General features: G+C 56.2%; 1 protein-coding gene across 1 annotated transcript; it reads right to left on the bottom strand.

Annotated features, from left to right (window-relative positions):
• Positions 1-5,697: 5,697 nt before the first annotated feature.
• Positions 5,698-24,514, bottom strand: NGFR (nerve growth factor receptor). The gene is made up of 6 exons (XM_066263895.1): positions 24,357-24,514; positions 17,563-17,704; positions 13,954-14,313; positions 10,046-10,298; positions 8,649-8,809; positions 5,698-7,977 (listed from the first exon to the last, which is right to left on the bottom strand). Exons 1-6 carry the CDS (start codon positions 24,393-24,395, stop codon positions 7,676-7,678), a joined length of 1,257 nt encoding a protein of 418 aa, XP_066119992.1. The 5' UTR covers positions 24,396-24,514; the 3' UTR covers positions 5,698-7,675.
• Positions 24,515-24,671: the final 157 nt, after the last annotated feature.

Here is a 24,671-nt window from a genome sequence, read left to right as displayed (position 1 = left end):
TGATCTTCCTGCCTCTAGTTCCTTCCTCCCTCCAGCACACTCAACTGCTCAGACAACCTCAGTATCTCCCATTCAGTCCAAATTGCTCAGCACGGCATTCTGGCCCCTGCTAGACCTGGCCTGATTTTCACCCCGTTCCCATTATTATTTATGCTGTTAACCGTTCCTCACTCCTCACTCTTGTGCCACTGCTCCAGCTGTTTGCTTTTCTGGAAATATTCTCCCCACCGATTTTCCATCCCCACAATCCACATCCTGTTCATCTTTCAAAACTTCAAAACTCAGCTCAAGGCCTCCCTGTCCAGGACCCTCCATGGCTCCCTGCCCCCATGAGGACTTCCTGCTGAGATCCCCAGAGCGTCCTGGACACTCTTATACCCTAGGTCTGTGCTGTTTCACGGTGATTCTTACCAGGAAGACACATCTGGGTCTGGGGGTGGGGTGTTGCTCAGATTGCCTGACGAGGAGGAAAGAGCCCAAGTGTTGATCTAGGATAGGGCTCCAGATGTTTGTTTTGGGGGAGGGCCTTTTCATAACTGTACTTCAATTTCCCCCACTCTCAGTCCTCATCTTCAGAAAGGGCATACCCCAGCCCTGGAAATGGAGCCCTGGAAAAATACGTCTACCTTAACCAATCAGTGATCACCATTCCTAGGGATGGGCCATTCAGAATCAAGGATGCCTGAAGACTTTAACGGAGGAGAAAGAGTGATAGACAGAAACAGACAGGAAACGACAGGGACAGACAGACAGAAAGGGAGAGAGATGAGAAGCATCAACTTGTCGCTGTGGCACTTTAGTTGTTCATTGACTGTTTTCTCTTATGTGCCTTGACCCAGGGGCTCCAGCAGAGCCAGTGACCCCTTGCTCAAGCCAGCGACCTTGGGCCCAAGCCAGTGATCATGGAGTCATGTCTATAATCCCACACTCAAGCCAGTGACCTTGTGCTCAAGCTGGTGAGCCCGTGCTCAAGCCGGTGACCTTGGGATTTGTCCTCAGCATCCTGTTTGGATGTTCCATCCACTGCGCCAGTGCCTGCTCAGGCACCTGAAGACTTTCGCTGAAATTCTAGGACTTGAGGCTTTTTCCTCGAGCTCTGCAGTCCTCCTGCCACTATGTGGTAAAGGGAATTATCTATGGGAGAAAATGGAGGCAAGCGATGGAGAGGGAGAAACTGTGTCTTGAGATGTTGTTTGAGCCTCGGAATCAAGCTAGGCCTAGAGCCAGCCCTACCCCGTGAACCCTTCATTTCTGATAGACAGTAAATTCCTTTGCACCACCCTGGGTTAGGTTTTCCCCTTGCATTACAGAGAATCTGAACTGGTACACAGGAGGGGAATAGGGGGGCTCCCTGGTGGCTGGCTTCCTGATCTCCGCACCAACCTCCGGGAGGTCGTGGTGGACTTCCCTCGGTTCCAAGGCTGAGGAGCGGGAGCCTGGTTGCTCTGGGCCCCTGGTCTGTATATCTGCTGTGGTCCGCTGGCATCGAAGTCCTGTAGGAATAGATGAGAACCATTTGGACCGCTGATTGAAGCCTTAGGCCCTGAGGTAGGGCTGGAATATGGTCGCTGGAATATGGACGCAGAGCCCCAGGCCCAGGCCAGAAAGTATGAGCACTTCTCAGCACGGACCCCCAGATTGAATGTTATTAGAATTTGGTAGGGGGATGGGAAGATTCTCAGATTTTTCCAAAGGGAGCAGTCAGCACAGGGAGGAGACCCAAACCCACCTTTCCCAGGAGCCCTTCGGGAATGTAGCTGGGAACAGCTGGAGGAGGGGTTACCGGGAAGGGAGCACAGGAACTGGGAAGTGCCCGGATGCTGTGGGAAGAAGGCAGGACTGTGTCTTCGGAGGGACTGGGGGGTGGTGAGAGTTGGAATGTTCCTGAATGTTCTTTTATGATGGGGCCTTCGGGAGATGTTCCTGGCCTCTCTTCTGACATGGCTGGGGTATGGAAAGAGGTAGAATTGAGACATGGAAATGGGGAGCCCTTTCAGACAAACCTGGGAAGAAGCACCCTACGAGTGGCGATGAAAAGCCCCCTCGGGGTCTGCCTTGGGAAGAATTCTGAGCACCCATGTGAATGAAGTGTTGCATCCGAGACCCCCAAGGATTTGTGCTGAGAACTGGGGGTCTTTGGTGGAGCTGGCGAGTGATCGGGAGTCTGAGGCAGGGCCCGGGGCAGGTGGGTTGCTGAAGAGGAACTCGTATAACTGGGAGGGGTCAACATGCGGGGAGTCAGAGAGGGGGGGGCACGAGGCCGAAGGAGCCCTCCTGGCCTCCGCTCTTCTGTGCCCAGATTCCTGAGGGCTCGATCTTACCCCGTGGCCTTCTACCCACCAGCCACCACATACAGGGAGGAATCTGCTTTGCGTTATCAGAGGAGCAGCGTCCCCCAGGCATATGGTCAGCAGACCCCCGCCCCCAGGAGCATCATGGGAAATGTCTTCTCCTGACCTAAGCTCTGGCCCCGCCCCTTCTTTCCCTGGAACATGGGGTTACAAGCTCAGTGGCCCCCACCACCCCCCTCCCCACTGGGTGAAGAGGCTTTTCACATTGTTCCAAGTCTCATCTCGGCTTCATTGCCCTGGATGAAAGAGGGGAGGAGGGCGCTAGGGGAGGAGAAGGGGCTCTGATGGGCCAGCGAAGATAAAGGGTCTCATCCTCCCAAGAATGGAAGAGACAAAGAGTGAAGAGGAGAGAGGCCTTGCGGGTGGGGGTGAGGTGGGAAGGGAGAGCCACGGGCCTCAGGCCCAAGGAGACCGATGACACAGGGAGGGGCAGGGAGCGCGCGTCTCACGAGTCCCTACTCTGGGGGGCCCGAAGCTCGGGAGCTGCCTGTGTGACAGCCACAGCCACAGCCACGGCCACAGCCGGCCGTTGAGCACTTGTGTGGGGCTAGTCCAAACTCAGGACGTATTGTAAGAATAAAATATACCCTGAATTTTGAACACTTAGCAAGGAAAAAAAGTAACGTTTTACTAATAATTTAAAAATATTGATTATATGTTGAAATAATACTTTGGAAATGTTGGGCTAAATGAAATATATCATTCAGTTCACCTCATTTGCTTCTTTTTTCTTTTGTAATGTGGCTACTAAAAAAATTGAAAATCACGTATGTCCCTTGCATTCGATTTCTATTGGACGAGGTTGCTTTAGTGCCCTCCATTCAGTCAGCAAAGTTTTATTGGGTGCTAGCTATATGCCAGGCAAGGTGCCGAGGATCAGAAAGTGAGCTAAACCAGACCCTGTCTCTGGTTTCCTGGAGTTCACAGTAACCAAATAATCACTCAGACGGGTGCCTAATTGCAGAGGAAGATAAGTGGTCTAAAGCAAAGGAGTGAAACATGGTGTTCTCTGAACCTGGAACCAAGACGGCTGATTTGGGTCCAGAACATGGTGAGAGCTTCCACAAGGAAGCACGGAACCGGGAGGTAACTTGGAAAAGAAGGGGAAAGCGTGTTCCAGACAGAGGGCTGTTCCAGATCGATGTGCCAGAGCCCTGTGGCTAGAGGGATCTTCGGAGCTGGAAGCATTGTGAGACGGCTGGTTTGGGGGAGCACAGAGTGGGGAGGACGGTGGCCGGAGGCATTGCCAGGGGCCTCAGCAGCCCTGGAGGCCGCTTTGTAGGTGGGAAGCCCATGAGGCATTTTCATGAACCCTCGTCGGGGAATGGGAGAAAACGGGGTGGCAGTTAGGCTGAAGGGGGGCGAACAGAGTTTCTCCAGTTTGGTGGTGGTGGTGTGTATGTGTGCAAATCTCCGGTACGATGTCTTCAAGGTTCTCTGCCCCGCAACCCCCCGGAGCCCTAGGGCAGGATCAGTCCCCTTGGTACTCCTCACCCAATCCTAGTGCTCTAAGGAACTTTTTACAACACCCTCTTCTGGCCCCCCTGCGGCCCCTGCTTTACTTCACCCCCGCCTGCACCTCCCGGCCTGTCCTGCGGCACGCGCACCCTGCACCCTGCGGCCAGAGCCTGTGCTTTCCACGCCGGAGCCTGTCCATGGAGCCCCTGCTTTACTTCGCCCCGCGCCTGCACCTCCCGGCCTGTCCTGCGGCACGCGCACTCTGCGCACTGCGGCCAGAGCCCGTGCTTTCCATCCCGGAGCCTGTCCATGGAGCCCCTGCTTTACTTCGGGGCGCGCCTGCACCTCCCGGCCTGTCCTGCGGCACACGCACCCTGCACCCTGCGGCCAGAGCCTGTGCTCTGCGCGTCCACAGGCTTCTGAGGCCGCAGTGCAGACGCCGAAGCGCGGCTCTTCCGGCTCTTCCGAAGCCCTTCTCTGTCGGGCCCCAGGGCCTCCGCTCCCTCTCCAGGCTCCAGGCCCTGTGTGCGCTGTTCTCTCCCTGCAGGGCCTTTGCTGAGCCAGTTCCTCCCCAGCTTACTGATCCCACTCATCTCTAAGGACTCAGCTTCTATGCCCCTTTTCTAGCAAAGCTTCCCTACCCGCTGGTAGGGGGGGTCTGGGCCAGGACCTCCCACTCACCCCCAGCAATGGCACTGCACACCATCCAGGGTCTGGCTGCTGTCTCTCCCTCAAGAATGTAAGGTCGCCGAAGGCAGGGACTGTGTCTCCCTCATCCACGCAGGCAACGCCTGGCTCTCCTTCAGAACTAGAGGTGTTTCCCCATCAGAATGGGGGCTCTGTCATCAGATTAGCGGAAACAAATCTGGGACACTGTCTCCCCATCGATGTTTAGCTCCCTCAGACAGACCGTCTCCCCATCACACTGCACACTGGGTGTCACCCAAGCGCCAGGCTCACTTCTCCTACTTCCCTGCGCCCCCGCAGACACCCTCCTCCCGGCTCTCCCTGGCCGGGGGTGGAGGGTGGAAGACAGCTGTCCCTCCCTCTCTTGCCTCACAGCGGCTACCCGCATGGCCATTTTCCCTTTCTCTCTCCAATATCTGGGGCCTGGCTGGTCCCTCCCAGGATTCTGAGACCAGGAAGGCTTGTTTGCTTTTCTTTCTGGGAAGAGCAAGCCTCCTGTGCTTTTCCTGACAACCCTAAGCCAGCCTCATCAGAAGATCTGGCCAAGGGATCAGCAGGGGCTGAACAGCCGGGCCACCTTGGAGAAGGGAACAGGCCTAGGGCCCAGAACCCCTCAGCCCGGGGAGCTCCCAGGCCTGGGCCAGGCGGGGCTCGAGGCCAGGCTGGCAGGAGCCAGAGCTGGGACCTGCCTGAGAGAGCCACAAGGGAGGGCCTTCCTAACTGCTGGTCGGCTAGCCAGGCCTCCTCCGGGCCATCTGGAGCCAGACCCTGTGCGTGTGCCTGTGTTGGGGGTTGGGGAGAGTCTCTCCCAGGCCATGTGGGTGGCTGGGGGCTGCAGGGTTGTGACCCCGCCCTTTTAGCAAGCCTCTGGCTCCCCTGTGGTCAGTGTCACTTCTGACATCTGGTCAAGTTCACAGCTGGCCGGCTTCCTGCTTGGCCGTTTTCACTTTCTCTCTCCAAGATCTGGGGGCAAAGGGCCTCCACTCCTTTCCTATCCCACATAAATTAACTCCCTGGCTACTACACATGTGAATTTGCTGAATTTCTGTTAAAACTTTCCCATTTGGTGTGCGTGCAGGGGGAAACAGGACAGGAACTTTGAGTTGAAAGTTATACCTGGGTCCCTGCGACACGTACAACCTCTGCCAACTCAAAACATGTGCATTTCCAGAAAATCACTCTACTCATTTTCTTTCTTTGCTATTTAATGTTCATCATTATGTTTTATGTGTAAGTTTCAGGAGGGCCCAAGAAATGATTACACAGGATGCAAGGGAAAGGTGTCGGGGAGTCTGGAGCTCACAGCCCCCAGCTAGGGGGCCAAGAGGGTTCCATCTCGGCCCAACGGGAGGCAGGAGGGGCCCCAGAACCAAACACATGCTAAAACATACCTGCCACCCCCAACCCCTCCCCAACTGCGGGGGAGGAAAATAAATACACTCAGACTCTGTCCCACTTCCGGGTGCACAGGCGAGGGGCCAGCAGGTGAGTTTCCTCCTCCTATCACAGATCGAGGTCCAAGAAATGCCATCTACATACAATGTTCCCAGTCCCTCACAGGGGGTTGGGAGAACCTGGGTGGGGGAGGGGTGGCTGTTAGTGCACACCCAGCTCCGGGCTCGTTCATGCTAGATAGAGGGGGGAGCCACTCAGTCCAACATCAAGCAAAACAGAACATGCCAGGAGGGACCTCCAGGCCCTTTCCTGGAACCAAGCTAAGGAAAAAATTGTCCTTTGTAGGGTCCTCTAAACTTTGGACAGACCATCTAGGGGCTACAGTTTAACTCAACTTCTTCTTGCTGCATTCCCACACTGGTCCATTTTTCTTCATCACAACCTTCAGGGTCCAGCCAAACCCATGGCTTCAGGGATGGGGAAGCCGGGGTGGGGGGGAGCATTCCTCTGTGCGCAGGCCCTTGGAAGACAGGCGCCAGCTCAAGCCTCAGCCGTCCTTGGCCCGCCAAACCCGGGGGCGAGGGAAGGCAGCGAGCAGAGTTCAATTCCCTGTGTTGTTTCTCTGGCAGCTGCCCCGGGCAGGATCCGGTCCCAGTCCAAAAGAAAGAACTTTTGGAGAAAAGATTTCCCACCGTGCGTGTGTGTGTGCATGTGCGTGTGCGTGTGTGTGTGTGTGTGCATGTGCGTGTGTGTGTGCATGTGCGTGTGCGTGTGCGTGTGTGTGTGTGTGTGTGTATTGCAGGTGGGGCGTCCTTAGACCCTGACCCCCAGCACTGCCTAGGTTGGCTCTGGGTCTGTGCTGGGATGGAGGGCATCTACAGACTGGGCTACTTCACAGATGTCACACTGACATGCGTGAGAAGGGCAGGAAGAAGGAAAGAGCCCCCTTTTCCTCAAAGCCCAAATCTGACTCAGGTCATAATGGATCAATGGACCAGACCTTGGGTAAAGCATCCTGTCTCCATGGGGGCAGAACAGGTCTGGAAATGGTAAAGGGTAGACTGGATTTGGCTGCAGGACATCTCCCGGAGGGTCACTTGGCCCCCTTCTCCCAGCCCTTAAGCAAACCTGAGGCCTGCACCCTTATTCAGAGAGGAGGAGGCCAGCCCACATTTGGCCGACCCTTTGCTGGGTGGCTTTGGGACAGTCACTGCCTCTCTCTGGGCCTCAGTGTCCTGTATGTAAAACAAGGGGGGGGTAGACTAGATTTGAAAATCCCCTCCCAGCTCTGACACACTTCTGATCCTTTTCACCTTAGGCCAGAGGGGAGACGGGACGGGGGTGAGGGGAGGGTTTAGGCCACGATGATGCTCCCTCATTCCCCAAGTTCACAGTGTAGAGTCCATGGCTCTGGGTCCTCAGTCTCTCCCTCTGAGTCTCTGGGGCCTTGTCATCATCCCCAACACCACCCCTGGTGTCAGCCCTCCTGTGTGACACCTGCTGTCGTGGGAGGGCAGGGCCACCTGGAAGTGCAGGGAGAAGGAGCCGAAGGCTGGAGATGGTGAGGGGGCAGGGACGGGGCGGGAGAGGCCGCTGGAGAGGGAGTGTGATCAGAAGCGATGGGGCCACAAGGGGCCAATGACAGGGCTGTGGTTTGGGGGCCCCCCCAGGCTCCATGGCCCTGCCCGGAGGAGCTCAGCTCTGACGTTGGCCCATGGGGATGGCTGGAGCATCAGGTCATTGGTCATCGGAATGTGGGGGCAAGGCAGGGGCTCCCGGTCGGCTCACACAGGGGACGTGGCAGTGGACTCACTGCAAAGGCTCTCGACAATGTCGGCTCGCTGGATGCGGCGCAGGGCAGCCAGGAGGGCGTCGAGTGTCGCGCTGTCCTGCGCGGCCCAGCTGGCGAGCAGGGCGCGGACTGGGCAGGCCTCGTGGGTGAAGGAGTCTATGTGCTCAGGCTGGTAGCCCAGCTCATCTGCCAGGTGCCGCCAGGTGTCCCCCGCAGAGCCGTTGAGCAGCTTCTCCACCTCCTCCCGCTTGGCTGGTGGCAGGCTGCTGTAGAGGCCTCCATCCCCCTTGAGGGCTGCCAAGGACCCAGGAGAAGTCAGACACTACCCTTCAGTCCCGCTTCCCCCCATGGTGGGCCTGGGCGCCTGGGATAAGACCGGAGGAGGGCTAAGGAATGTCTCTCTCGGTCTGGGGAAGCCCCCAGGGCCTATGGGCAGAAGAATGGCCAAGATGAGATCCTGGATGAGGGGTCAGGCTGTGGAGGGGCACGGTGCATGCTGACTCACGTGCCCTCACCACCCATAGCTTCGACACTCTCCCTGCCACCCAACCCCCTCTGTGTCCCCCAGCAATTAATCAAGGCAGAGGAGGAGACAGGACTTCTCAGTCCCAGACTCAACTGCAGCAAGTGTCCTGGAGCTGGGCTATGGGCCGCCAATTAGGGGACATAATTAACTACTTGTTCCCCAGGGGTCCAGGGCAGGAGGCTAATTGCAGCCACTTGGGGGAGTAATTAGCCCTAGGGGGGACAATTAGCTTGATGAGTCTGGATGCTCCAATTTGTCAAAGCCTCCACTTCCCAAGTCACGCCCCAGGAAAGGACCTCCCCCACCCTTCTGTCAGCCCAACTCCCATCCTTCTATCCAGAGACACCAGTAGCCAGCCCCTCTGGCAGTCCTTCCTACAGTCTAGTCTAACCGCTCCCGATCGCCCTGCCTCAGTCCCCCGCCAGGCCTTGCTGCTCACCCTGGCCCACGGCTGTCTGCGTGTGGGGTTGCTGGTCATGCAGGCTCTGGCTATCCACAGAGATGCCGCTGTCGCTGTGGAGTTTTTCTCCCTCAGGTGGGGGTGTCTGGTTCACAGGCCGGCTGTTGGCTCCTTGCTTGTTCTGCTTGCAGCTGTTCCACCTGGAGCCAGAGGACGTGCCCAGCCTCAGGGGGGAGACCCGCACTCAGGCAGCTGTGCTGTGATGTGTGGGGGCCAGGGGCATGGTAGGTACCCAACTATAACCCCCACCACAGGATCCAAGGTTCTTTCTCTACATGGCTGCCCTTGGCCTACACTGAAAGCATCGTGAGGGCAGAGGGGCACTCAGGGTTTGGTGCACACTGCATGTTCAATAAATGTCTATGGAATGAATGACGCATAAATAAATGACTTCCCAGAATTCCACTTTTCCCAATCTACCCTTGTAAAATACTCACACACATGTGCAGAACACACATGGTACTAAGACTTCCTCTGCTATTATAAGCACCGAGAAAAAAAACTGAAAACCAACCAAGTGTCCATCCATAGGAGACTGATTGAATGAATTATAATCCATCCATATTATTGAATGAGTGGTTACAAATGATCAGATAATCTATATTTCCCAAAGAAAGCTCTCCTGAGAGAGATTAGTGAAAAAACAAGTTGTAGAATATGTATGGTGTGATCCCATTCATGCTAAAATATATGTATATATACTTGCGTATTTACGTATAATTATAAAGTTTTATGTACGTGATTATAAATGACAGAAAATGGTTGGAAAGGATCCAGACAGATTTCAATGATGAGAGGGGCAGGCTTTGGGGAGAAAAAAGGGAGCTTTTGCTTTTTGCTTTACAAGACATTAGTCTTGTTTGCATTTTCCCAAACAAGCATTATTATTTTGATGTTTTTTTTTTGTTTTTTTTTTAAACAATGAGAAATGCAGGTAAACATTTAAAAAGCTTTCTGGGAGTTTTTGCACATCCTGGATTTCTGGATGTGGGTGCCACAGCTTCCTAAGTGTGACATGGGAAGTGTGACATGGGAAAGAAGAGACACATGCACATGTAGGTAACTGTGTGGGTGACGGGTCCGGTGAATGAGGACAGGGCAGCTGGTAAAGCAAGCCTTCTGTGTGCAGCTGGGGGCCGGGGAGTCAGCGAGGGGAGCAGCGTGGGAATGGGGCAGTGCTGACACCAGGGCGGGACAGGGACAGTCGCCCTCCCTCCTCCTGCTGATCTGCCATGCCTGGAGCGGGCAGTGGATGGTGAGTGACGATGAGCTTGGTTTGGGGTTGAGTTAAAAGCGTGTGTGCATTTTCAGGTCAAGGTCACAGTAAAGCCCTTGAAAGCAAAGGTCTTTTTTTCTGTCCCACCCCCCCTGCTCACCTCTTGAAGGCAATGTAGGCCACGAGGCCCACGACCACGGCGGCCAGGATGGAGCAGTAGACAGGAATGAGGTTGTCAGTGGAGCCGCGGGTCACCACGGGCTGGGAGCTGCCCATCACTGTAGTCACCGCATCTGCCATGGTGCTGGCCACCATGTCTTGCTCTGGGGCTACCTCGGGCTCCTGGGTGCTGGGGGCCATGCTGTCTGAGCCCTCTGGGGGTGTGGACCGTGTAATCCAGCGGCCAGGGAGTTCTGGGAGGATGGGTGACAGGATTGAGTGACCACTCCCCTCGACCCCTCCCTTTATGATCCGACCCACCCAGTGCTTTTTCCTGAGTCTCCAGCCCACTCCAGGTGCTCCTGCGCGCAGCTGTTACACCTATGGGTGAGGGCTGGGAATGCAGGCATGATGTTATGACGACCGAGAGATCAAGTGCCTGGGAATCAGGAGACCTAGGGTTCCTTCGGCTGTGTCACTGACTTGCTGTGTGACTCTGGAGCAGTCCCTTCAACTCTCAGTGCCTCTACTTCCCTGTCCATAGAATGGGGATATGAAGAAAGATGGTCTCCAAGCTCCCTTCCATCTCGGGGGAAGCTGTGGTCCTAGAAATCTATTCTGCCTCCCCCCCCCCCCCCAGGGGCCCAGAGCCTGGCATGAACATATGCACACAAAGAAGAGAGAGTCCCGCAAAGCTTCGAGCTGGAATCACCCTGGGAAGTGTAACCTCTCTGGCCCTAGGTTGCCTCAAATGCTCCAGACACCCCCGCCATAAGGAGGGATGAGGATACTCAGGTCTGGGCAGAGAGCGACCCTGCCCCGCCCCACCTCTCCAGAGCTGGCCCTCAGCCTCCTTTCTAGCCTCTCATGTCCTAGCTCTAGATCTGGGCAGGGTGGGGGTGCCAGGCAGGCTCGCTTCCCTCCAGCCAGTCCTTGGACAGTGGCGAGCCTGTTTCCTGCCCGGCATGGCCCTCACACCATCTGATCTTACCACCCAGAGAAGAGAGTGTCAAGTCGCCCAAACCCTCCTTTGGGCAGGAAGCAGGCTGTCGGTGCAGAGAGGGCCTATGAAGCAGGTATTGCCCAGCACCTCGGGGAGAAGAAGACTGTGCCCACCACCCACCTAGGTCCTCTCCTGCCAGCTGGGCATAGCCAGCCTCTCTGGCAGGGGACCCAGCTACCTCCTGGCACCAGTGGGTGGGATTTTCCATTCTGCCTCCCAGCTGGGGGCAGTTCCTGGGGTTGTGGGCTCTGCACGACCTGGGGGTACCTGTCTGGGCAAAGTTGCTTACCCTATCCGTCCTCACTTCCTACGCCTAGGGCAAGGAGGGAAAGCAGATAGGGCGTGCCAAGGGGTGATGGGAAGGCCCTTCGCTTCTCAGCTCAGTCTCGCCCAGCTCCCGCTTTGCCCACCCAAGTTGGAGGTAAAGCTGCCCCCTGGTCTCTGGGCTTCCTCAGCTCAAGACTAAGATGCTCCAAAGGGCCCTGTTTTCAGCACCTTCTGAGGGGTAGGGCCCCAAGATGTGAATCTGGAATCTATCTGGCTGGCACTGGGGAGGGGGCTGCCATCTGCTTCCCTGCCTCACCACCTCCCATCTCAGTCCTGGGGGAGGGTGGGAGGGGCGGGGTGGGAAGTGGGAGAGACAGAACTCTGTGTGTGGCAGCCCCAGATACGGCATTAGACCGGAGAGGGTCTCCTCCTGTGGTGCCGGGGCGCTGGGGCAGCTGGGGAGGCAGCCTGAGCCCTGGGGCTGACCCCATCCCGTAGGCTGGACGTGTGGTGGCAAATCGGGCCACCATAGAGATTCTAGAGCAGTGGGAGAGGGAGGCGAGGGACAGACCCGGCCGAGGACAGAACTGTTCAGGGCACTTTCCCCACATTTCTCCATACCCTCTGATGGGGGTTGGGGGGATGAGATCCAGATGTGGCCATGTCCACTAGCATTCCAACCCACTAAGCCCTTGGCAGGCCCTGACAGCCGCTTCCGGAATGGGAGCTGTCAGACTAGGGGGTGGAGAAAGGAACCGGGTTATTCCTCCTAAAACCAAATTTCACTGGGGCACTGGAGGGGGGGGGGGCTTCTGCCTCAAGGGTGGGTGAGTCACCATGTTGACACCTGAAATGTATATGCAAGAAAGTACAATGCACGGGAGGGGAAGGGGGCAATCAAACCATGAATCAAATTCCATTTCCTGAAATGCTCCCTGTGCCCTAGAGCTGACATTTAACCCTTCAGAGGGTAGAGTAAGGAGGGGCAGAGGGACAAGGATAAACACAGCCCTCAGGGGTACCCCCCTCCTTCAGGGTGGCTGGGAAAGTGGGGTGCTAGCTGGGAGGAATCTGTGAACACCTGGACAAGGCAGAGCCCACCCCTCCCCCCTTTCTTTGCTCTAGCCACGCCCCTGACTAAGTCCCCACCAGCTGGTCCGGACTTGCCCACAGAACTGTGCTGCATACCTGCCTGTTGCCAGCTGCTGAAACTCCCTCCTTGCTGACGCCACTCGCCTGTTTCCTGGCCCAAGGCAATCGCCACCAGAACCACCATGTTCTGTACCCCATCCTCGTTGCCACCTCCACCCCCACCCCAATACAGGAAACATCACACACACACACACACCTGGCCTCAGCCCAACTTAACAGCCCTCTCCACCCTGAGCTCTCTGAGCCAGAGATGGCAGGAGGTGGAAGGAAGGCACGGTTGTGTGGGAGCCAGTGGCACACTGGAGGGTCTCCACAAAGGGGACCTGTCTGTCCCGTGTGACTGGGGACCGACTGGCGGCAGAGGCTGTGCTGCCTCCACCAGAATGAGAGAGCTGGGAACTGACGGCTGGGGCCTTGTCTCTCTCATCAGACTGAGGCAAAGGCTGTCTGTCTCTTTCCCATCAAACTTGGGGCTCCCTACAGGAGGCATTGAGCTGCCTGGGGGTTAGGGAAATATCTAAATGGACACCCAGCCACAGGGTAACGAAGAGAACGTAAAGGCCTTGTCAACCTCTCCCTGCAGTGGAGACAGATGTCACTAACTAGAAACCAAAACTGCTCTGCTCTAAACGTCATTCCTCCTCCCTTCCCAGGAATCATCACATCTCCTTTCAGGCCTGTGCCTGGCTAAAGTGGGGACACCCAACTCCCACCCACCCTGGGGGAGGAGGACCGTGGCCTCCCGTGCAACCTGCCTCTCATCCTGCGGCTCCTGCCACTTCCCCTTTGCCTCCACCCCAAAAGCCCCTGACCACAACCTCCTTAGTGTTCCCTGGGTCCAACTTCATCCTTGACTAAACCGTAAAAATGGCTGTTGACCCCATCCCTGGATACCACAAGTTGAAGTGGGCCGGCCACCTTCTCTAACCCATAACACTGATAACCCACTGACCATAAGGAAACCGAGGTCCAAGATAGGAGTGACCTCCCTAACTAACATCACTCAGATAGTAAGTGACATGGTACGCGGATTCCATCTTAGGTCCTAGAGCCATAACCCACCATAGGCCTAGACCAGGCCTCAGTGCCAAAGATTCTCAAGTCCTGAGGTTCCTCAAGCCCCTATTCCAGTTCAGAAGGACTGCCTCAAGGGTCAAGTACGTCCTGCTCCCTGCTCTGGTTACAGTGACCTCTTTCCAGCTGCTTATCCGCAACCCGCCCAATCCCCAGCTGATAGTCACAGGTTAATAAAAACCTGGTAAGTGAGTCAGAATGTAGTAGCTGCGGCCTGGGAGGATGACGATGGCTTTCCAAACACTTAGCCCAAATGAGGAGAGAGTGAAAGGGGGCCTTTGGAGAGAGGGATCCGGAGCCACCTCCTCCATCAGTTCAGGGAGGGTGGCCTCCGGCTCAAGGCCAGGCCTCTCCCTTCCCGACCCCCAGGGGGCGCCCTTCCCCAGCCTGCAGCCGGCCCGCGGCACGCTCACCCTCGCACTCGGCGTCCGCCCAGCGCGTGCATTCGCGCACCTGGCGCTCGGTGTCCTCGCACACGGTGCACGGAAGGCACGGGTCCACGTGGTTGGCCTCGTCGGAGTACGTGCCTTCGGGACACTCCTCGCACACGGTGTTCTGCTTGTCCTGGCACGAGAACACGAGGCCCGAGCCCGCCTCGCACACGCGGCACGCCTCGCACTGGCCGGTCGCCTCGTCCTGGTAGTAGCCGTACGCGCAGCGGCACACGGCGTCGTCGGCTTCCACGCAGGGCGCCGACATGCTGTGCAGGCCCACGCACTCCGTGCACGGCTTGCACGGCTCGATGGCGCTCACCACGTCGGAGAACGTCACGCCTGAGGGCAAATGGATGTGGGGAGCTGCGAGCCCAGATTTTAGTCGCCTGCCTTTGGGTACTTGGGACGCAGGGGCTGCGGGTCCTCCCTCCCTGCCCCACTCCCCGCCAGGACGCCGACTCCCTCGTTCAGCCTCACCCCCTCACTGATTCCCACCCACTGCCCTCTAGTCGCTGATCCCAGGTCTCTGAAAGCCCACATAAGGAAAGAAGGGGACCAAAAGCCCCATGCTCCAGGCCCCGGGAAGCGATGGCTCTGAGGCTTCGCAGGGTAACCCAGCCGGTGCAGATACAGTTCTTGGCAAATTCTGTTAGAGAGTTCCCAGCCCTGTGCCCTTGTTCCCAGCAAGATTAAGGAATAATCTGAGCGTGGTTGCCACCCAGCTCTCCCCGCAGGCCAAAGCTGGGTAGTGAACCCAGCCCAGGCACGGGGCCTTCACCGAGGAGCCTCTCACCAGCTGCCCTGCCACAGGTGGGGGCTCAGGTGTGGCCTGCATGGGAGTAACTAGGGTTAGACAGCATCATTTCCCACCCTTGGCGCTCCTCCACACTGTTAAAAGGCTTGGCTCTGAGGGTGGGGATGGGAATCCTGGCAAGCAAGTTCAGGTACAGCAGGAAGGATTGAAGCTAGAAAGCAAGAAGGACTTGCATATAGCCTCTGCCCTTTCAAACGGCATAAAGGGGAGATATCCAAGCTCACTCTTAATTCATGCTGTCTTAATTAATGGGTGTGAGCTCCAGAATCAGGGGAGGGACGCTGGGATGCCAGGGCTCTCTCCCTGCGCACAGAAGAGAAGGCACAGAGCAGATCTTCACCCCTTCCAGCCCAGGGTAGAGAACTCGTGCCAGTCGAATTCAGGAGGGTGCATCTTTGTTCCAAGGAGAGGAAGAGCAGGGATTTAGCAACTGAGAAGCAGGGGAGGTCTGCTCAGAATGAGAGGAGCAGAAGTAGAGAGTAGCACCCCACTGATGGGAAAACAAGGCCTGTTGTAGGGTCTGATCTCTGCCTTCTCTAAAGGCACCAAGAGACAAATTGGTGGTGGTGGTAGGGTGTGGAGAAACAAAGAAGGGGAAAGCCAGACAGAAGGGAAAGGGGAAGAAATTGGGGGAGAAGTGAAGACAGAGTCAGTTCTGGCCCAGGGACACCTGTATTTCTTTTCCTAGGAATCAGGCAGATCTGGATTCAAAGCTGCCTCCGTCACTTAGCTGTGTGACCCTTGGTGTTATACTTAACCTCTCTGAGCTTTTTCCTTTCTCTGTAAAATAGAGAATAATATCTCCACTCACAGGGTTGTGCTGAGGAATAAATGAAATTTCACTGTAGAGCACTTGACATACAGCATGGATCCTATAAAGGTTGGGCCCCATGTATAGTATATGTATATATTCTATACATATATATAGTATAAATGGGGTGGGCAATGACAAGTATGGTGAACTTCAGTAGCAGGGATATAGTCAGACAGCAGAAAGAACTTCCAAACATAAGCAGCCCAGGCAGGATTTCCAATTTAAAAAAAACAAGAGACTCCTATCTGTTTGGCATGTAGCAGGGGGGAGGTATAGTTATCCAGGAGGGGAAAGGAAGTCCCTGCTCAAAGGAAAAATACAGAATATTAGCAGAAAACTCCTGGGAGAGGGCTTTAGTGGGTGGGGAAAATGTGGTCTTTTTTTTTTTTTGGCAGAGAATGAAGGCGGGAACTTAATGGGTTTCCTTGGGGAAACGTTTTGAGGATAGAGGGAAGGTCCACTGGGTCTCCATTCCATAAAGCGGGCTTGTAAAGGGGCCTGTTAACGCAGCTGGTGAGGAGCGCGGGGTGGGGGAGGAGGAGGGGAACAGTTCGAGGAAATGGGAGGAGGATTCCTGCCACTACCTCTGAGCTTGCCAAGGATCCTCCTCCCCAGAGATGCCAGAACCTCCGTCTCCCAGGCTCTTCTACTCCACCTCTTGCTTTGACAGCAGGTGAGTAGGGTCCCATCCTAGGAGACTTAGGGTCCAGGAGGAAAGGCCCTGGGCTGGAGTCTAGGAAATGAGAGAGGCGATCTTGGGAGGTTCCAGGGTAGGCAATAGTTGGCCAACGCTTCCCTGGGATGGAAACCCTGTTAGGTGAGGACCAGGGCAGGTGGCCAGATGGCCAGGGCATTACAGGATGTCTACTCTCCCCACTCAGTCCCAGGCATCCCTCTGCTGGGGGGTGGAGTTATAGGATTCATAATCACAGAGATAGGAAAATAGTATGCTTGGGAACACCAAGGACTTGGGGCTGCCTGAAGGACGGAGGGGTGCGCAGGTGTTTGATAGTGGTGGTGAGGAGGCGGCCAGAGGTAAGACTAGGCTGGCCAGTGGGTTCAGAGCTCCCAGTTTCTGCACTCTTGCTCCCAGCGCGATTATAGAATAACCTGGGTATGGTTAACACAGCCCCTCCATGGGGCTTTGAGTGCCAACATCTGACTGTTGGCAGTGAGAAAAGGTTTCCGGGCAGGGTCCGGAAAAGAGTACTGAGCCCATAGCCTGAAGGCAGCAATGGAGGCTGGGGGCATCAGCAGAGCCCAGACTCCTGACTCAGGCGCACAGATTTCAGACCCCAGACCCACCATCCCATGGCCTCCCTCATCCAACAGCCCTGGCAGACAGGGTTCCCTCCCATTCCCAAGGAAATCTCAGGTAGGAATGGCCACAGTGCCCCTCCTCTCTGCCACCTGACATCACTGCCCAAGGACATCCTCAGAGTACTCCAGCCCCCATCCCTTCGGCCTGGGAAAGCTCTGCTTCCTTAGTCAGAGCTGGAGAAGAGTTGGCCTGGGGGGAGGGGTGGCCACACCCTCCCAGGATCCCCCAAGGTCAGTCTCCAGGGCAGCCAGGATTTGATCTTCCTCCCCTCCCCCCCTAAAACACCAGTGGCAGCCATTGATTTTGCAGTGCAGATGATATTTTTAGCTTGTCTTAGTATCAGCTACTCCTCCCACCTGGCCACACTCTTCTACCAGGCGTCTCTGCTTGGGGACTGGAAACGGGCTGCCCCCTGAGATCCCCTGTCAGGTCCCCCTCCTTCCTCTGCACACCTCTCTCATCCATTCACAGCTTCCTGTCTCTGCCTCCTATCCTGCATCAGACCCACGTCTGGTGCCCCTACAGTGGTGGGCAGGAGGCAGAGGACTTGTGAGGCCTCTGCTGGGCACGCTCCTCCCCAGCCCCAGGCCCCTCCCTCCCATTCCTCTCCCCTCTCCCCACCTGCCACCCTTTACTCACTGTCCAGGCAGGGCTCACACACGGTCTGGTTGGCTCCACACGGCTGGGCCACACCCTCTCCTAGGTTGCAGGCTTTGCAGCACTCACCGCTATGGGTGTACAGGTCTGTGGGGCATGTCTCCTTGGCACCTCCAAAGGACACCTGGGTGGGAGGGTGGGTCAGAAGGTCAGACTGGCAAGAGAAAAGAGAGGGGGTGTCTTCTGAGGGATCAAACACCCCTCCTAAATCCTTCTATTGGAACCACCTGGGCCTGGACAAGCTCGCCAGGGAGGCATTAGGCACATCAAAGCTGGCAGGAAGAGGGGCCTTGGGGGACAGTGCACCCCTGCAGGCTGCTGGGGGTCTGAGGTCAGAGCTTCCCTCACTGACCCTCTGCAGAGTTCACCTTAGGGTTACAGCCACTCTTGGAATCTCAAGGACGACACATGGTGAAGGTGGCTTGAGGCCCAGCAGAGGGCCTTCAGACAGGGACATCATGCACGCTTGGACAGGCTGTAGCTCGCACAGGTCTTCCAGCCAACGGGGCGACTGGAGGCTGAGATTTAGACTAAATGCCACTTACTAAGCTACAAACCTGCAGGGCTGCATCTACCCAGAGGGGAGCCTTTTTCTAACAAAGGCTAGCAAGGCCCTTCCTACCACCCACATATTATATCTCCAACTGGAGGTAACTGCACACAAGAACAGAAGGCAGAGCAGTGGGATACTGGGTTCAAATCCTGACACCTGCCCCGCTCTCCCTCTCTGAGACTCCATCTCTCCACATGGCTACAGCTCAGGGCCAGAGAAAAGACCAGCCAATCAGCAGGAGTGTGGCACCAAGCTGTGAGAAAGGGTCTCCTGTTATCAATGATGAGAAGAATGTGGCAGCCCTCACCAGCGAGCAGCCCTGCTCCACCGGGGTTTGATTTCCAGCCGCCAGTTCCCCCTTCCCTGCCCCCCATCAGCCAGTGGGAACTGCTCTGGAACCAGGGGAAAGGGGAGTCAGATTCCTGCCGCCAAGGCATCTTTGCTCATGGATGGAACGATTTAGCACCAGATTCCCTAGAGGGAGGGGCTGCTGGCAGCTTGCTTTATATTTCTGTGCCTTAAAAAAAAAAAAATCTTCATGTCTAGTAAAACTCCCTGGCCCCAGACTAGGCAGCTCCCATTTGATACTGAGAGGATGTGTGAGCTCTCAGTCCCGGCAGCAGAGGAGAGCATTCAAGTTCATTGTGGACCTTCCTCTGCTTCCTCATTGACCAGATCGTGACCAAGAGCACTCCCTTCCCTCTGTCCCTTAAGATAGCCCGAGATCTCACCAGGGTTAGAGGGAGGCAAGGGGGGTAAACAAACTGGAGTAGTCTTGGAGACAGCCTATGGTCCTCAAGAGATGAGCGGGGAAGGTGCCGGCAGCAGAAGAGGGCAACCTTGGGGGTTGCCACCCTCTCCTCCCAGGTGGCAGAAACACAGTGCTGGGAACATCTGCACACCAGAAGTCTTAGAGGGGGTGGGGTGGAGTCCCAGATACAGGCTTTCCCCCAGGAGGCAAGTGGGATTCCAGAAGGTCTGTTTGAATTTCTTTTCATCCTTTAGGGCTCTGCTTAAATATCACTTCCTCAAGGAAGTGGGCCTGCATCCCCTCCCCCACCCCTCCCAGATTAGCTGAAGCTGCCCTATATTACACGTTCTCCTAGTTGACTATTCTTGTCTGCTCTGACACTTGACAGGATCCCCCACTGGACTGTCAACTCCCCGAGGGCCCGCCTGTGATTGTCCCAGCGCCTGAAACAGTACCTGGCACAAAATAGGGACCTCACTTAACTAGAACTCCCTGGGGAATGACTTCTGGGTTTCCCGAAAGTCAAGGAGTTGTTGCTCTAATCACCTATTGTTTTTCATTTAACCGTGGTGGCTGCACCCTTCTCTGGCTCTGGAACATATCTTCATGGTTTCCCCATGACTCAGGGACTCAATATTTACACCAGCGACTATTCCAGGCTGCTATGCAGTGAGATCCTTGTGTTCTCTATCCCAAATTACCACACTTTCGTCTCTTTGAGTTCTCCTGTCAGCTCTTTAAAATACTTTTCCTGTCTCTTCCCTTCTTGTCAAGATATCAGTTGTCAAGTGTTCTTGCTACTGGGGAGTGACCTGAGTGGCCCCTCCCTCACCACTCCAATCTATTAGGTCTAATTGAATCTTTAGAAACTATGTAACCAATAGTTACATAGTACATAAAACCAATGGAAGTAGGATATGAACCAGTCAGGGACAATTCTCTGAGTAAAAAATGTGAGCAATACTGCCTTTGTCCTCAGCGGCCTCTATGGCTCCGAATCCTGGCTCATTACTCACTTAGAGGTAGGTGATCTGGGACCAGTCTTGAATTTCTCTGCCTCAGTAGCTTCTCATTAGGTCATCACGACCGTACCTGCCTCATAGGGTTGCTGTAAACATTAAATGATTGAGCTGTTCGTCCCCACTGGGAGCCTTTTTTTCTCTTTTCCAGGGTCTTTATTTTTATTTTTAAGTTAGCAAGTTGTTTTATTTTTTTTTAATTAAATTCATTGGGGTGCTATTGGTTAATAAGATCATGTAGGTTTCAAGTGTACCTTTCCACGATATATGACCTGTATATTGCACAGTGATCTTGGGGGGAGTGGCCGCCTTGCTCAAGCCCCTCTTCAAGGGCCTGCTCCCCCTGCTGCCGCCCGTGGTCCTCTCTCTTCTCCCAAGTCTTTCATTTGGAATCAAGGCCATGTAATTAGTGACCATGTGTTTCCTATGCTTGTTTTATGTTTCCTATTTCAAAACATTGCAGATCTGCTACTTAATAGTATGTTGCTTTGGGTACATTCTCAATCTCGTTGAGCCTCAGTTTCCCTTCCTAAAACACTGGGTATCTACCGTTCAGGGTTGCTGTGAACACTGAAGGAAATAATTTATTCGAATCCGTCTGGTGTGTAGTAGGAGCTGAATAAATGGCAGGTGTCAAAGCAGTGTCTTGTCTTAGGCAAAGTGAGCTTGGGGCCTGGTGGGAGGTAGTGCGAGAGGAGACTGTAGCCATCCCCTCAAAGAGGAAACCATGGGAGAGTAGGGACAGGAGAGATAGGAAGAAGGTCTTAGATGCCAGGGAGTCTGAGGACAGCATGGGGACCAAAGGAGGATGGGCAATTGCTCTCCATAAAGTCAAGTAACTCAACAACTATTTACTGAGCATTGAAATAAGAGTTTCCAGTGAGACGTGGTCCCTGATTTCTGTGGGGAACCACAATCCCACAAGGGAGAGGAAATGTCACCCCAAACAGTGACTCCAGAAGCCAAGCTGCTGAGGGGGAAAGACTAGAGGGATTGCCTTCTTCCCCTCTCTCTGACAGATGGGGAAACTGAGTCCCCAGAGGCTACTCTGCTAAGTGGCCTGATGCAGGCCACCTTCTATTGGTCCGAGCCAGGGCAATCTTGGGAAGCCGGGAGGGATGACTAGGATCCAGGCTAATTGCTCCAAAATGACGATTTACCAAAATGATAGATGCAGTTGCCTGAAATTTACATTTATTACACGTATTCATTTCCAGTTGGAATGATTTCATCCAATTTTTGAAGATGTTTGCAATCGTTTTAGTTTTGCCATTTTAAGGCTTTCAAGAAACTAAAAGTGGAAGTGCCCTTAGATACATTGACCTAAGAATTTAAAAAAATTTTAAATTAAACAAAATAGAAAACATGCCAAAATAGTTTTAAAAATTTGAATATGAATGCTTCGGTATGATGAACCCTAACCATTCTCAACAGGATGGGCAAGGTTTCCTTCGGTGAATGGGGGCATTAGCGACCGCCATGGGGTTAAGAGTTTTCAGATATGTGGAGGGTCTTCCGAGGTCGCTGCAAGCCTAGGGGAGGCACTGGCACGTGCCCCCCCCTTAACAGGGGTGCAGTTTGGGGCAGGAGACGAGCTAATTTCTGAGGATGGTGCTAATGAAGACTGTGAGGGGGGCGGGAACTGCGTGGGGCCAAGGGACTCAATTCCAGATTTGTGGTGCCAAGGCTATAGGGCACGGATGTCACCTCCAGGGTCAGTAGTGATTCGGGGCCACTGGTCCTTCCGTGATCTAGAAGGGAGAGGGGCGGGCAGACGGAGGAAAGAGGAAGCTCCAAGCCAAACATGTTGAGCTCCAAAGGCTCCACACTCACTAACTGGAGGAGCCGGGTTTCCTGCCTGAAGGTCTGGGAGGTTCGACTCCCTCAGCTGTAAAATGGGAATAACTAGATTTATTCTGCTGGGGCCTCATAGGATTAAATAACGCAAGAGAAATTACCCGGGGCAGTGTGCGTCACGTAGTAGGCGCTCAACCAGTTTTATTATTCCCGCCCCCTAACCCCTCACCCCGAGGGAGGCATCTGTGCCGGTGAGTGGGATCCGGCTGGTACAGCCGGGTGGGCACCCCTTCCCTCCCGGAGCCGCCCGCCCCGCCCGGCCGCTCGCGTGCTCCTATTTGCTGCCTTCCCTGCATCCCTATTAGGCGCATTAGCCAGCCCGGCGGCTCCGGTTACAGACGTCTGAATGACAAAGTGCCTCCATTACCGGCGCGGCCCGCCAGCGGACCCGTCGGGACGCGCTCTGGTTTCAGCTCTCTCGCTGCGGCCCAGGAAGAACTCGGAGCGCCGCGGAGCGCGGAGCCAGCCGGCAGGGAGCAGCGGCCAGGCGGCGGCCAGAGTGGCAGGGGCTGCTGGCGGCAGGCTCTGCGCGGGGACCACCTCCCCAGTCCCCAGGCCCTCCACGCCCAGCTCTCCGCTTTCCTCGCCTCTTCTCCACTCGGGGAGACACTACCTCTAGCCCGGGTCCAGAGCCCACCCCTTGCGCCTCCAGGATCCACACGACTGTCCGCTCCAGTCCCGCGGCCCCGAGTCCTTTCTCAACGGGGAAGCATCTCTAACCCGCGGCATTAGTCAGCAGACGTGTGCGCAGTCACTCCTAAACCCCGGACGAAGCCACAGGTACCGACAGCTCCAGGCTGTCTTCCTAAAGGGGCTGAACTTCCTCAGGGGGCCAGCGCCCCGGGAGGTCTCTGCCCGGCCAGCCTCCTTATTCCACCGCTGGCCTGCCTCGAGATGGTGGCAAGCCCGCCCCGCTGGGAAACGCAGCTCTCATCCCAAGCTGGGACGCCCGGCTGCCTCCTTAAAAGGTACGGGCAGTACAGAGCTGGGAATCAGGGACAGTCGAGCTAGGACTCTGGCTCAACTTGCGTGTCGGATCTTAGCCAAATTGTTTAAACTGTCAGAGCCTCAGTCTCCATATCTGTAAAACGGGGATCTGGAGCGCGCTGCTCAGAAGAGAGAGGAAGACGGCAGGGAGAGTTAGGATATGTCCTCCATTGCCAAACCTTCCAGGGCACTCCGTTCGTGGCCACACGCCAGGTCACACATCCTGAATCTCTTGTCAGAACTACCGGCGGACTTAGATACTAAAGAGGACAGGCAGTCCTTTGCCCAGACGGGATCCGAGGCGTCCGAGCGCCTCTGTCTCATTCGGTGCTCAGCACCCTCATCCGAAAGTTGGAGGGAGTGCAGGGGGAATCCCGACGCGCCCGGCGCTGGAGCAGAGCGAACCGCGAGTGCCGCGCTCCGGTCACTTAACTTAAAGAGGAGCGGGCGCTCAGCCCCCGGGGCGCCCGCTGCTGCGGAGGGCACTACCCTCGCACGCAGCGCCCCCTACGGGCTGCCTCCGCCTGCGCGACCCTGGGCTGCGCGCTGCCGGGACGTTCCCAGCCTGGAGCGGACCAGCGCTCTGCAGCCTGAGACTTCGCTGCAGCCAGACCTGGTCGGACGACGCCCACTCCATCCCTTCCCGTCCGCCGCGCTGCTTCAAACCGCAAAGAATAAGCGCTTTGGAGCAGACTGTGGGTCGTGAGGGGTGAGGGGGTGGAAATCAGGGGAACGGGTTCGTCCCGGCGAAGTGGGCGCTCCCTTCCCAGCCTCGGACCCCAGCGCAGTTCCCCGACTGGGCGAGGCCGCGAGAAGAGCGCGCGACAGAAGCTGGAAACGTCCGTTCCTTTGCTCTCTCTTCTGGACTCATTGTCCATCGGCGGACCCGCGGGGTCCCGGCCACCTTAGGGTCCGCTCTTCCTTATCCGTCCTCTTTCATTTTGCTTCCATCTCTCTACCTCCCTCGTTGCCGTCCCTTTTCTGTCCTCCTCAACCCACTTCTCTCTCTTCAACCGACGACCCCCACTCTCCGAAGCTCTCCCTCCCACGCCCCTCCCCCCCATTGTCTGGCCAGTCCTCATTGTCCGATGCGGGTCCCTTCCCTCTCTCCAACCTCTTTTCCCATTGTTCCATCCCCTCGTCTCCAGGCCCGCTCACCTCTCACACCTCTAGTCCCGGTCCCATTCCTCCTTTCTCTGTAGCCTGGATTCCGTCCCACAACCCTCCAGAAATCAAGATGCTCGGGGGGGCAAAGTCCTCTTGAGATCCTGGCATTCAAGCGCCCTCTTCCAAAGTACCCAGGCATCCAAGAGCCCAAGGACCCCCTCCTCAGAGACCCTCCCAGCTCCTTCACACACACCCCCGGGTACCTGAGTACCGCATCCGTGCGCACTTCTGGCCCGCATCTCCACCCGGGTTCTCAGGGTCTCCTCTGCGCCCTGAGAGCCTTGGCGCTCCCCCGTGGATCCTGGCATGGGAGCTCCTCTCCCGCCACCCAGCCCCAGTATCTGGGACCCATCGCTCTGCCGTATTTTCTCTCTGGGAAACCTGACCCCATCGGGGTTCCGGTCCCGGGTAGGGTGCGGGTTCCCCTCCGTCTAGCACTCACCCCCAGGAGCAGCAGCAGCAGCAGGCGCGGCCGGTCCATGGCGCAGCCGGCACCTGCCCCCACCGTCCTCCTCCCGCGGCTGCACCCGGCTTCCAGTTGGTCCGCTCCACGGACGGATAGGGCTGCGCTGCGGCGCCTGCCCCCCGGAGCTGGCCGAGGCTCCGCTCCCTCTGGCTGCGGGCGGGAGCGGCTGGGAGAAGGCAGTTGCGGCGGCCCCGCCTCCTCTCCGCCCAGCCCGCCCACCCCCGGAACCGCGCCCGCCCGCCCCGCGGCCTCGGGGAGCCGAGAGGAGGGGAAGGACGGGTGTGCGGGGAG

Source organism: Saccopteryx bilineata, chromosome 2 (assembly GCF_036850765.1).
Source record: "Saccopteryx bilineata isolate mSacBil1 chromosome 2, mSacBil1_pri_phased_curated, whole genome shotgun sequence".
Classification (NCBI taxonomy): domain Eukaryota; kingdom Metazoa; phylum Chordata; class Mammalia; order Chiroptera; family Emballonuridae; genus Saccopteryx; species Saccopteryx bilineata.
This window is presented reverse-complemented; position numbering and strand designations above follow the sequence as displayed.